Source organism: Aquarana catesbeiana, linkage group LG01 (genome assembly GCF_042186555.1).
Source record: "Aquarana catesbeiana isolate 2022-GZ linkage group LG01, ASM4218655v1, whole genome shotgun sequence".
In the NCBI taxonomy this organism is placed as follows: Eukaryota; Metazoa; Chordata; class Amphibia; order Anura; family Ranidae; genus Aquarana; species Aquarana catesbeiana.
This window is the reverse complement of record NC_133324.1, coordinates 933,460,334-933,474,432: the sequence shown is the minus strand read 5'-3', so window position 1 is coordinate 933,474,432 and position 14,099 is coordinate 933,460,334. Positions and strand designations below refer to the sequence as shown.

At 41.5% G+C, this 14,099-nt stretch overlaps 1 protein-coding gene across 1 annotated transcript; it reads right to left on the bottom strand.

The window, feature by feature from the left end:
* Positions 1-4,461: 4,461 nt before the first annotated feature.
* Positions 4,462-10,431, bottom strand: LOC141128133 (sepiapterin reductase-like). The gene is made up of 3 exons (XM_073615233.1): positions 9,838-10,431; positions 5,369-5,659; positions 4,462-4,874 (listed from the first exon to the last, which is right to left on the bottom strand). Exons 1-3 carry the CDS (start codon positions 10,277-10,279, stop codon positions 4,603-4,605), a joined length of 1,005 nt encoding a protein of 334 aa, XP_073471334.1. The 5' UTR covers positions 10,280-10,431; the 3' UTR covers positions 4,462-4,602.
* Between the last annotated feature and the right edge of the window lie 3,668 nt (positions 10,432-14,099).

Sequence of the window (14,099 nt, the reverse complement as noted above, 5' to 3'; positions counted from 1 at the left end):
CTGATCCGGTCCTCTCCGATCCGCTAAATTCAGATGAATAGAAACCCTATTTTTCCATCCGTCTGGTGGATCGGATTGAATGGAAACAGACAAGCAAATCCATTTTCATCCGATCCCCCCATAGAGGAGAGCGGAGATCTGACAGGTCCGTCTCTCCACAGTGAGCAGAGAAGGACCCGTCATCCGCCGGCTCAGCGGGGATCAGCGGCGCGATTCCCGCTGAGCAAAAAACAACATTATGTGGGAAATAGCCCTTACACTTGCCCATTTTCTTCTGCTTGCAGCACATAATTATTGTTATTCACTTTACTTGTGGTCAGTGGTCATAATGTTATGGCTGATCAGTGTATATCTCCTCCTCCCACCTTATACTCTCACACACAACTTTGACATATTTGCCAATATTTTTGATTACATCTGTTTTTATTTATATAGGTATAAAAAAAATGAAGTACAAAGAAAAAATGAATAAGACAAACAATCAGCAGACAATATAAGGAATAATGTATGAGTGAGATATAGGTTGTCTACAACCTTTATGAATTGCCTGCAATAAATGCTTTTGAGTTACAATACAGAAAACGAAATAAGATGGAGTGCAAGGTTAGGTTCTGGTACATGCGGTGGTTTTGAAGAGAAGACACATTTCGGGTTCATTAAATTAAACTGAAAAGTGCAAAATCTAGTGCAGCTAATCCGCTTCTAACTTCCGCTTGGTCAATTAAGCTTTGACAAAAAAAAAACAAAAACTGGAAGCTGATTGGTTTCCAGATTTTGCACTCTAAATCAACACATATAAAGGGCTAAAGAAGAGAAGAGAGGGTTTTGTCTGGTCAGAGCTAACCCTAATGAATGAGTCAGTGCTATGGAATAATGGGACACTTTCTGGAGGGGTCAGAGTTGGGGTTATCTTAGAGTCTCTTCTGCAAACAAAAATATAACTAAACACTCTATTGGGCCATAAATGTATCAAGGTTGCCATTTTCTTTTGCTAGGAGTTCTTTTGGGCACATTATGTTGGCGATGGTGTCTATTCAGAATGTTAGGGGTGGGAGGGTAGTAGATAAAGTGTAAGATTTTTTTTTTTCCGGGTTGCCATGAGGCCAGAGAAGAGGGACAATTTGATCATTTCCATGGACAGTGAAATGGAGTCATTATGGGGGTTGATTTACTAAAACTGGAGAGTGCAAAATCTGGTGCAGTTGTACATGATAGTCAATCAGCTTCTAACTTCAGCTTCTGCAATTAAGCTGTGATAAAAAACAAAACAAAAAACTGGAAGCTGAGTGGTTTCTATGCAGAGCTACACCAGATTTTGCACTCTCCGGTTTTAGTAAATCAAACCCTATAGGTCTTGTTACAAGCATAGTAGGTCTTTCAGTCCAGTATTTATGGATGAGGGGACACTTCCACCAAATATATTGGTAGGTTCCCTATAAGTCTCAGTTCCATTCTTTGAAATATGGAGGGTGGTGGTCATTGTACCCTGCCTGCAGCATCCCATCAGTAAGGGATAAGGTGTGACAAGTGGGTTCTGAAACAGAGAGAACAGCACTTCGAAGTCCATCTGTGTCCAGTGCGTATATGGAAAACTGTGTAGGAGGTTACAATGGGTGGTGAATCTGTAAATGTAGGAGACAACTGTCTTTGTTGCCTATAAGGGAGGCTGCTGGGATGAATGATCATGTGATGGAGTCTATAAACTGTCTGGCTGGAGGCCAAGGGTCTCTCTCAAAGCCTCCAAGGGTTTGAGTGGAGATATCTACAAATAAGTCCAGATTATCAAAAAGGGAAATATGGGGGCTGGAGGCCAAGGGTCTCTGTCAAAGCCTCCAAGGGTTTGAGTGGTGATATCTACAGATAGGTCCAGGTTATCAAAAAGGGAAATATGGGGGCTGGAGGTCAAGGGTCTCTGTCAAAGCCTCGAAGGGTTTGAGTGGAGATATCTACAGATAGGTCCAGATTATAAAAAAAAGGGATATATAGGGGCTGGAGGCCAAGAGTCTCTATCACAGCCTCAAAGGGTTTTAGTGGCGATATCTACAGATAGGTTCAGATAATCAAAGAGGGAAATATGGGGGCTGGGAAAGAAAGAAAACATAAAGTGGATGTTCATTCAAAAGATAACTAAGGCTAAACCTACTCCCACCCCCATTTTTAGTCTATTCTGTCTAACCCTGAGATCTCTACACTTACCTGTTCTGAAGCTGCTTTGGTCCCATGATCAGCTGTCAGCGGCAGCTTCAGTTTAGAGGAAGGGCAGTCGACAACAGATACCCTATAGTAGACCTATGGGTGATGTAATTTCCCAGGCATTTGCAGCTGTTGTCAGCGATCTCTCCTGTACACAAAAGCCGTCGCTGGAGAGGTCATGTGACCAGACCAGAGCGAGGCCAGAATAGGTAAGTATACTGTTCTTTTCTTTACAGGGTTAGATAGAATAGGCTTGGAATGGGGGGTGGGAGCAGGCTTAACCTTAGTTAGCTTTTGACTGAACTTCCACTTTAAGCTTCTTGAGCAGACAGCCGGGTTTCAAGGATGAGGTTGTGCATGTATTTAAGGGAACGTTCTGTGATTTAGTCTAGAGAAGGGCCCAAAGAAGGGAAGAGCCCATACAGCAGTGGTTCTCTACTGCTGTTCTCAGGACCCACTAACAGGCTAGGTTTTATGTATTACCTTGAGGTGATGCAGACTAAAATACTGCAATCACTGAGCAGCAAATGATATCACCTGTGATTTCAGTTATCTTGCAAATCTGGCCTGTTAGTAGGTCCTGAGGACAGGAGTTGAGAATCACTGCCATAAAGCAAGAGGGGGGAGCTCTTGCTTTGTAAATTTGGTCACCTTTGGGGATTATGAACAAGTCTAAAATGTATACAATTAAAGCAGCTTTGTGATACAAGTCAAAGCTAGGTAACCCCATGCCAACAATGGATTTTGGCTTGCATAGGATCCCGTAGTTGAGTCGGGGATGAGCCCAGTTCCAATTTAACTTTTTATAGATTGATCTTAAGGGCGGAAAAATTAACTTGGGTGAAATGACAGGAATGGTCTGAAAAATACAGAGCAGGTTTCCATTTTCAGTATGCTTTTGTTTGTATTCTATTTAGTAATGGAGCATAGGTAATAATGTGAACTTTTGTGAAAAAGGATTTAATGGATGTGCCAAGATAGGTGACGATAAAATAAAAAAAAAAGTTGATTTTGAGTAGAGAAAGGGTAGGAGGAGGGAGAGAGATTTTGTGCTTCCGTTTTATTAATGTTGGCCTTGAAGTTGCTGAGATTTTCAAAAACCCAATAGTATTGATAGAAGGCTGATGTGTGATTGTTGCATATAAAGTAATAGATCAGCACAGGGGGCCATTTTATGGTGAAAAAATTTAGTTCTGATTTCATGTACGGCTAGGTGTTCCATTACTATCAGGAAAAGGAGTGGGCAAAGAGGGCACTGGGCATGGCTGAGGCATCATCCAGTGCTAAAGGCCAGGATTAGCCTATTTGTAAAACTGGAGCTAACACGAGAAGAGGGGCACCTTTCTGTGACATCTTAAGAGCCTATTCTGGACCTACTACACCTACGTTTGGCCAGTGGTAGCCTCTTGTACTGGACACATGCTTTGCTGCAATGCGCATGTGCTGCCAATTTAACACTTGTAGCTTCCAGAGAGGAGGAGAGAATTGAATGATAATCAGTGTACTGCTTTACTGTCCATTCACTGGCAGAGTAAGTGCCAGACCAGTGGTATTGCCCAGCTTCAGTGTAGCAAAAAATGGGGCCTAAGAGAGTGCAGGACCTTGCCATGTTGTCTGATAGGGGTGCCTGAATCACAAGGCTGGCTGCAGATGCTTTGACAAGTAAGGAAGTTCACACATAGTTCACACATATATGTATTTCAACCGTGATTTTGCTGTTCATCTAGTGCAGGGGTCTCCAAAATTTCTAAACAAAGGGCCAGTTTACTGTCCTCCAAATTTTAGGAGGGCCGGACTGTGGCCAGTGGGAGAAAAAAACGTCCTGGCATAAGTGGGAGTAAACAATGCCCCATCATTAGTATTAGGGGGAGGAATAGTGCCCCATCATTGGTGACAGTGGGAGGAATAGTGCACCATCATTGGTGACAATGGGAGGAACAGTGTCCTATCATTGGTGACAATGGGAGGAATAGTGTCTTATCATTGGTGCCAGTTGGAGGAATAGTGCCCCACCATTGTGTCAGTGGGAGGAATAGTGTCCTATCATTGGTGTCAGTGAGTGGAACTATGCCCCATTTTTGCTGACAGTGTGGGCAACAATGTCCCAAGGGCCAGATAAAAGCAAAGGGCTGCATCTGGCCCCTGGGCCACAGTTTGGAGACCACTGATTTAGTGTGTCTTGTGTCAGAACACTTGTTTTAGGATTTCCCATAGGGGTGCATACAAGGCCTTACCAACTCAGGGAACAGATGAATCCATCCTCCAGCAGCAACCACAGTCACCAGTGCAATTAGCACACTGGGAGCTGTACAGAAAACCCGTAAGCACATGACATTATAAGATCTTTTTTTTTTTTTTTTTTAACCAGACCAAGAAACCACACAACTGGCACTAATCAAATGACTGATACTAATCGAAAAAATCCACGTGCTGGCCAGATTTGAAGTTGTCTTTCTCGAGAATGCCCATCATTTTCTTTGCGGAGACATGACAGTCAAGAAGTTCTCCACTTTTCTTCATTTCAATGAAATGATGGCGGACCTCGGAATCTGCCGTGTGACTCTGTACTTGGTCCTGCATGGCGTTATTCATGGGGCCTGTATGATGGGTGAATAGGAAGCACATTAAGTGGGGCAGAAACCTGATTTTTTTTCTAAAGTGTGTAAAAATAATACATATTCAGTATATCTCTTCAATACATACACATTTCCCCATGTCTGGTCAGCCAGTACAGAAAAATACCTAAAGACCCTCCAAAAATAAATGCACATAACTTTTATCCAAAGGCCAGTCCAAAGATGTCATGGTCATTCCTTCGTCTTTGCCTTCAATGCTGGTGTGCGGTCCTTCCTGCTGCACTGAATGCCACTAGTTGGAAGTTGGCCAGCAATCAACCCAAAAGCCATCTCGCTATTCTTTTTAATTTTTAGCTGTGCTTTAGAACTATGAATTCATGGGAAGATTTACACATCCAATAGTGTTTTCTTTTCCTGTATCAATAAGGGAACTTCACATTATTACTGCATGGCAATGCTTCAGCTTTTACACTGAGGATAAAGGATGTAGATGTAGATGGAGGTAGTCCATGGTCACCCCTATACTCTCTCTCTTGATTTTTATTTTATTTTGCGTTAAATGTTTATTACATAGAATTTTACAGAAAGTGAGTAGTTACCTGGTGCATAGCTGAGTACGCGGACATCCTTCTCTTCCTCGGCCAGCACCTTGAACATCATATCCCGAGCCGCCTTTCCAGTGCAGTACAATGTCCAGGACTTGAATGGTTGCAGGGCAGCCAGAGATGTGACATTGACCACCAGCCGCTGCAGCCCAGGACGTCCCTTGAAAACCTTCAGCAGGGAGGAGGTCAGACACATCGCTGATGACACGTTGAAGGAGAAATATCTGTCCACCTCTAGAGGGTCCGTAAAATCCAAAAAAGACTTGCTGATATCACCCAGAGACCCTGCAAAGGAAGAGGACACAGACCTGTGATCAAGAACATTCTTTAAAGCTGCCCACAAATAGCAGTCAGAATAACATACTCAAAGAGGCGCTGCAAGTGTAGCCAGATGAAGGAAAACTTCAAATAAATTCAATAGCTCTGATGAGGGGGCTTCCCTCAATGGGCACCCAACATTAGCCCAAACCATAGAAATACAGAAAGGAGCAGCAGACCAAAACCAGATAAAAGAGTCCAAGAACGTTTTAACTGTTGGTAAAAAAAAAGCCATACAAAACCAGCCAATGTGTTTCGGGGGCAGCACAACTCTCCCTCAACACACGATAAAACCTGGAAAGACTCAGAGGAAACAGTGATTTAACAGATCTACATTGTAGAACCAATATTGAAGTCTCTAATATGGAGCAACAACTTGAAAGCAGTTGCTGACCAGCAATGCTGTTTTCTCTAAAGCCTCGTACACACGATCAGATTGTTGACCAACAAAACCTTGGACTTTTGTCCGAAGGGCGTTGGCCCAAACTTGTCTTGCATACACACAATTGTTGGCCAGCAATCATGAACGTAGTGACGTACTACATGTTTTTTCAGCTCTTTAGCGCCACCCTTTGGGCTCCTTCTGCTAATTTCGTGTTAGTAGAAGTTTGAGTGTCGATTCACGCTTTTCATTTCGCGCTTTTCAGTTAGTTTCTGAACAGCCGTTCGTCAACCAGACATGTTGCGGAATCGGAGGAGATAACGTGTTATTATTGGCCTTGGAGTTATTGCTTTGACATTATTTTTTTGGTTGAATAATAATGATTTGATTTGTTATATTTTCTATATTTTTGAATGCATAGAATGCACTTTTTGGTAAAGTTCTACTGGCAGATAGCATGTCTAATTTTATTTACAACCCCTTTAAAGAAAAAAATTGTTTTTTGGCTGTTCTTTGGTGGTGGGTTATGGTAATAGCAAGAAATATACAGCTAAAATTGAAAAAAAAAAACATATAGAGATATCCATTACCATCTACCACCAAATGAAAGCCAATTGTGTGTGGTTTGTTTCGTTCAGAATTAATACAGTAAAACCTTGGTTTGAGAGCGTTTTGCAAGACAAGCAAAATTTTTAAATACATTTTGACTTGATATACAAGCGATGTCTTGATATACAAGTAGTGTCATGTCACAACTGAGTATAAAAGAGAAGAGAGGCGCCTCTAAGTGTAGCAATATGGTTACAATTAATGAAGGTACAATCTTAGGCAACATATTGCTACACTTAGAGGCGCCTCTCTTCTCTTTTATACTCTGGAGCTCCTGCTGGATTTTGCTTCTAATCCCCTTGTGGAGGCTTCCATTTGTGGATGGACATTTTATGGTTACACAACCTGGTCACATTGCTATAATCTTTTTATATGGACTATAAACTGAAGGACTTCTGAAAAAATAGTTGTGGAAGAAAGTATTTGTGTTTCCATTATTTCTTATGCTTTGGATTACAAGCATGTTTCTGGAACTAATTATGCTCATAATCCAAGGTTTTACCGTTCTGACACATTTTTCGTTATTTGGAGATTCGGATATATTACAATGATGATAATAATAATAATAATAATAATAATAATAATTTTTTTATCAGTTTATTACGTTTTTTGTATTATTATATGTTTTTCATTATTGTAAAGTTGTCACTTTGTAGTATTTGTTGGAACTAACATTAGGAGATAGCGCAGCATAGTCATTTTCTATTTATATTGTTTTCACACAACTTCGTGGGACGTGATCGGTGCTAGCAGCTGTTGATCATTATTACCCGTTTATTATATTTGATTTTCTATTTATTTTGTCACTTTTAAAACAGGTAGCTCGCAGAATCCTCATAGTTTGGTATCCGAATACCCGAATTACAATATAAACCAATTTTTACTGAATGCTCCGAATAACGTAACGAAATTTGTCCCAATTTCGGAAATTCAGACTGAAATTTGAATCGAATTTTGCATTGAACTCCAGTGGAATTCTCACTACACATATTGCTGAAATCAAAGACGGTGTGTGTTATTAGAGTAACATTTCAAAATAATGCTATTTTTGTTAAGGACAAAAAAGGGGGGATATTTGCGCTAACCACAAAGATACCATCCAAAAGGGAGAAATATATGAGCGCACAGGTGGTGTGACTATGTGTACAGGTGATGTGATTAAATGCTGCACTTCTATAGATTAAATACTGAAAACCTAAACCAGATAAAAAAAGAAGAAAAAAAGTGCGCAAAATAACCACTGAAAATAGTGATAAATATTTGGTGTAAAACAGAAAACCAAACCTCAACATAACATATGAAAAAAAAAATTGTAACATATGAAAAATTGTATATCAATAAATATGTGTATCAAAACACACAAACAATAGTGAAAGAAAGTCCATGTAATATGTGAAAAATAGACCAAAGTCCTTAAGTGAATCTCCAAAAATAATAAATAAAAAGTCCTTAAATAAATCTCCAGAAAACAGGACACATATTCCTCATTCCAACCCTCTGAGATTCGGTGCACGGTGTACAAATACAAACTGCTTACCAGATAAGTTGGATCTATTTTTGTTAAGCCAAAGGTGATTTAAAGAAGTCATTGTAATCATTTGATGAAGATCACTTTGCTGCATTCAAATCGAAAACAATATAACATTTTCATTTCTTTTTTTTATTATAAAATTTTTTTATTAAATTGACTTATCCATTAAAACAGCCTTCATAACATATTTATATTTATCACAAAGTGTCAACACATCTTTATCTACTTCCCAATCCCCCCCCCCCCAAAAAAAAGGGAACTTTCCCCTTCAACCAATGCGAAAAAAGTATCGATTTGATCGTTTCGAATTGAAAAAAAAAAATCGGTAAATTAGAAGAAAACTTCGAAAATTCCGAATACGAATTCCGAAAAATTAATTTCCGAAAACTAATTGAACGAATCAACCGAATATAATTAAAACAAAATAACTAGATTAATGAATCAAAACGAAACAATTTTTTTCGCCATGCACATGTCAAGAAGAAACATATAATCCACCTGGATACACAAAGTAGTTGCAATGATATGTACAGTTTTACTAACACATGTCAAAGTTGCAAAGATGTGTTCAGGCATTAAGATTCGTTTTACCCGCAAACATGAAGGGGTTAAGCAGCAGCCATCCACACGTTGTACATATATTATTTGGGACAACTTACTTACCTAGTGCAGTTTAAAAAAAAAAAAAAATCCCAGAATTCAGCTTTAACCACTTGCCTACCGCCGACTGCCGCACGTCGATATACGTCGGCACAATGGCAGCGGTGGGCAAATGGGCGTGCCTGTACATCCCCTTTAAATGGCGGGCTAGTGGGCGCACATGCGCGCAGCGTATAGCGTGACTGCACCCGCGGGACCCACGGAAGTGATGTCCGCCGGTCTCCCGGCGATCGTGTCACGGAGCTGCAGAACATGGAGATGTAAACAAGGCGTTTCCCCGTTCTGCCTTGTGACATGACAGAGATCACTGTAGATTTTATAACTTTTGCGCCAACCAATCAATAAACGCTTATTGTGATTTTTGTTACCAAAAATATGTAGAAGAATGCGTATTGACCTAAACTGAGGAAAAAAAAATTGTTTTTTTTATATATTTTTGGGGGATATTTATTATAGCAAAAAGTAAAAATTATTGTGTTTTTTTTTCTAAATTGTTGCTCTCTTTTTGTTTATAGCGCAAAAAATAAAAACCGCAGAGGTGAACAAATACCACCAAAAGAAAGCTCTATTTGTGGTGAAAAAAGCACGTCAATTTTGTTTGGGTACACGACCGCGCAATTGTCAGTTAAAGCGACGCAGTGCCAAATCGCAAAAAGTGCTCTGGTCAGAAAGGGGGTAAAATCTTACGGGGCTGAAGCGGTTAAAATATTTTAAAGCTGTCCGTGTCCCCCTTGGGAAGATTTATGCTATTTCCTGTTTTAAAACTAAAGAAACGTTTGGATTTTAGACACTTTAACCTTCCCACAAGAAAAGCAAAGAACTTCCTCTGTCCTAGAAGAGCTGTAAAGATTCCAGAGAAATTGATCAGAATACGATATTTGGGCAATTTTTGTCTTGTGAAAAGCAATGTGTTTTTAATAATTTTATATTATTAGCAATGCAATGTGACATTGCGTCCCTTACCTGCGTTATTGATAATGAGGATCCTTTGTGTCGCGTCCCGTCCGTTCAGCTCCTGTGCAGCTTGCACCGTCTTCTTCACCCCGTGTGCAGTGCCCAGATCTGCTGCCACCCATCTCACTTCAATGTCCGGGTACTGGAGTGTCAGCTCCTCAGCCAACACACGCAGTGCCTGCTCTGTGCGGGCCACCAGCAGCAGGGCAGAGCCTGGTGCCACTCTGGGGCACAGTTCCCATGCCAGGCTCCTGCCAAACCCCCGGGAGGCCCCTGTGATAACACACAGCACAGTGCCCAGGCTGGAGCTGCTGTGCCCGTTTGTGGCATCCAATGTAAAGTCTCCAAATTTTGTTTTCTCCCAACACTCCCTACCATTGTGTCCATTCAGTGTATACACGGGGGCCTCTACATTGCCATTGCTTCCCATCTCCCTGCTCTGCCTGATCATTGTATACAATGCTCTGTCTATATACTTGTCCTTCTTCCACTCCTTACCGCTCCTCTACCTGCTCATTGCATGTACCAGGCAATTTATATTCTCATCCTCCTTCTAAACACGGTAAGTGTCTGTACATGGTATTAACCGTGACATATCTCCTCCTCTCTGTCCTGCAAAAACCCACACTATTGCTTTTTCTATTTTCAGGATGAATTGCCATGGAAAAAGCTGCACATTAGACCTTGAAACTAAATTTAGATACGGTATACTGCAAGAAAAAATACTGTAATATTGTCAGATTCATCAGAAAAGGAAGTTTCAGTATTTAATAAAAAAAATCTGTAAAAGTTTGCACAATACTAAATATTTTATGCAACAGACAGCATGGATTCATGAAAGACAGAAGTTGTCAAACAAACCTGATTTCTTTTTATGAAGAGGTAAGTAAAACCGTGGACAGAGGAGTGGCTGTGGACGTGGTATACATGGATTTTGTAAAAGCGTTTGACACAGTTCCCCACGCGCGGCTCATGTGTAAGGTAAAGTCTACAGGCTTGGAAATATCAGTTTGTAAATGGATAGAAAACTGTCTAAAAAAACGAATTCAGAGAGTAGTGATTAGTGATTCTTACTCTGAATGGTCTAAGGTTATCAGAGGTGTACCTCAAGGTTCAGTACTGGGACCCTTACTTTTTAATATCTTTATTAACCACTTGCCGCCCGCCATATAGCAAAATGATGGCGGCAAATTGGTTTCAATATCCTGACTGGACGTCATCGCGGCGATCGTTGTTGCGGTGTGTCAGTCTGACACACCGCAACTCCGATCTAGGTAAAGACTCTCTGACGAAGACTCTTTACCATGTGATCACCCATGTCCAATCACGGCTGATCACGATGTAAAGAGGAAGAGCTGTTGATCGGCTTTTCCTCACTCGTGTCTGTCAGATGCGAGTAGAGGAGAGCCGATCGGCTGCTCCTCTGACAGAGGGGGGTCTGTGCTGATCGATTATCAGCACAGTCCCCCCGAGGATGCCCACACTGGACCACCAGGGACGCCACCAGGACCACCAGGGATGCCAACACTAGTCACCACCAGGTATGCCACCCTAGACCACTAGGGATGCCAATCAGTGCCCACAATGGATGCCAATCATTGCCCACAATGGGCATCACTGATTGGCAGGCTTTATTGTTTGGCACTTAATGGCATCCATCAGTAACATTTATTAGTGTACATCAGTGCCACCTATCAGTGCCCATCCATGTCCATCCGTGCCACCTATCAGTGCCCATCTGTGCCGCCTATCAGTGCCCATCCATGCCGCCTTTCAGTGTCCATCAGTGCCACCTATGTGTACCCATCAGTGCTGCATATCAGTGCCCCATGAGTGCCGCATATTAGTGCCCATCATCAGTGTCATCTCATTAGTGCCACTTCATTGGTGCCCATCAGTGCTGCCTTATCAGTGCCTGTCAGTGCAGCCCCATCAGTGCCCATCAGTGAAGGAGAAAACTTACTTATTTATAAAGTTTTGTAACAGAAACAAAAAAAAACATTTTTTTTTTCAAAACTTTCGGTTTTTTATTTGTTTAGCAGAAAATAAAAATCCCAGAGGTATTCAAATACCACCAAAAGAAAGCTCTATTAAAAATGTAGTTTGAGTACAGTGTAGCATGACTGCGCAATTGTCATTCAAAGTGCGACAGAGCTAAAAGCTGAAAATCGGCCTGGGCAGGAAGGTGTATAAGTGCCCGGTATTGAAGTGGTTAATGATATTGGGTCTGGGAATAAAAGTACTATATCAGTGTTTACAGATGACACCAAGCCATGCAGTGGAATAACGTCCTTACAGGATGTCTCCAATTTACAAGCCGACCTCAATGCTCTGTTTGGACGACTATGTGGCAGATGAGGTTTAATGTTGATAAATGTAAAGTTATACACTTGGGGGCTAAGAATATGCATGCATCATACATACTAGGGGGGGTACAACTGGGGGGATCTGTAGTGGAGAAGGATCTGGGGGTTTTGTAGATCATAAGCTCAACAATAACATGCAATGCCAAGCTGCGGTTTCCAAAGCGAGCAAAGTCCTTTCTTGTATTAATAGAGGTATGGACTCCAGAGAGAGAGAGATATCATGTTGCCCCCCTGTACAAATCATTAGTAAGACCTCATCTGGAATATGCAGTTCAGTTTTGGGCACCAGTTCTCAAAAAGGATATCAGGGAACTGGAGAAAGTGCAGAGAAGGGCAACCAAACTGATAAGAGGCATGGAGGAGATCAGCTATGAGGAAAGATTAGAGGAACTGAATTTATTCTCTCTTGAGAAGAGGAGATTAAGGGGAGATATGATCAACATGTTCAAATATATAAGGGGTGAATATAGTGAACCTGGTGTTGAGTTATTCACTTTAAAGGGGTTGTAAAGGTTCAGGGTTTAAAAAAAAAACATGTCATACTTACCTCCGCTGTGCAGTTGGTTTTGCACAGAGCGGCCCGATCCTCCTTCTCTGGGGTCCCTCAGCGGCTCTGGTGGCTCCTCCTCTTCTCGTGTACCCCTTTGGAACACCCATGTCCTGCTGTTGCGTCTGTTGACACAGACAGCAGGAATCAGCTCCGCCCCCCGGCGCCCGCATCATTGGATTTGATTAGCCAATGGCTGCGCTGCTATCAACCTATCCTAACAGGACTCGTGGGAAACAGAGGGTTCAGGTAAGTATAACGGGGGCTCGGGGGGGCTGCTGAGTAACAGAAGGTTTTTCACTTTAATGCATAGAATGCATTAAGGTGAAAAACTTTGAGGGTTTACAACCCCTTTAAGGTCATCAAAGAGGACAGGGGGCACCCTTTACGTCTAGAGGAAAAGAGATTTCATCTACAAATACGGAAAGGTTTCTTCACAGTAAGAGCTGTGAAAATGTGGAATAGACTCCCTCCAGAGGTGGTTCTGGCCAGATCAGTGGATTGTTTTAAGAAAGGCCTGGATTCATTCCTAAATGTACAGAATATAACTGGGTACTGACATTTATAGGTAAAGTTGATCCAGGGAAAATCTGATTGCCTCTTGGGGGACCAGGAAGGTATTTTTCCACTGCTGTAGAAAATTGGATCATACTTTGCTGGTTGTTTTTTTTTTTTTCCCGCCTTCCTCTGGATCAACTGTGGGTATTATAGGATTGTGTATATGGGATTGTATCATTTTTTTTTTTTATTATTGGTTGAACTAGATGGACTTTTTTCAACTTAACTATGTAACTATTTTTGGCACATCTCAATATAGAGCAATAGTATAATTAAAAAAAAAAAAAAGCTGTATCATTTATCATTACATAGTTACATAGTTGGTAAGGCTGAGTAAAGACACCAGTCCATCCAATTCAACCTGAGTGGGTGTGTATACTATCTGTTGCTACCATTTTCCATATCCCTGCTTTCCAAGGAACACATCTAAAAGTTTTTTTATTTATTTACACTTCCGCTTACACCACCAACTGTGGAAGGGAGTTCCACATCCTCACTGCCCTGACAGTAAAGAACCCCTTACGCAGTTTAACAAAAGCATATTATAGCAGCAAGAAATAAGCCCCTTGGTAGTCATGGATCCTGCTTCTGCTCTGTCGCCAGTTCCTGACCCGTGCTCCGTTCTTGACCAAGTCTCCGTCTTGGAACCTCGCTGATGATCTCGGCTATCCCTGTGACCTCACTGCTGGTTCAAGTGCCTATCCAACTGTCATCTGTATCAGCTCTGCTCATCTCAGCAAGTTCCTGTCTCAAGCCTGCTAGGAGCTCTGACAAGCCTCACATCCGAACCCGCAGCCTGT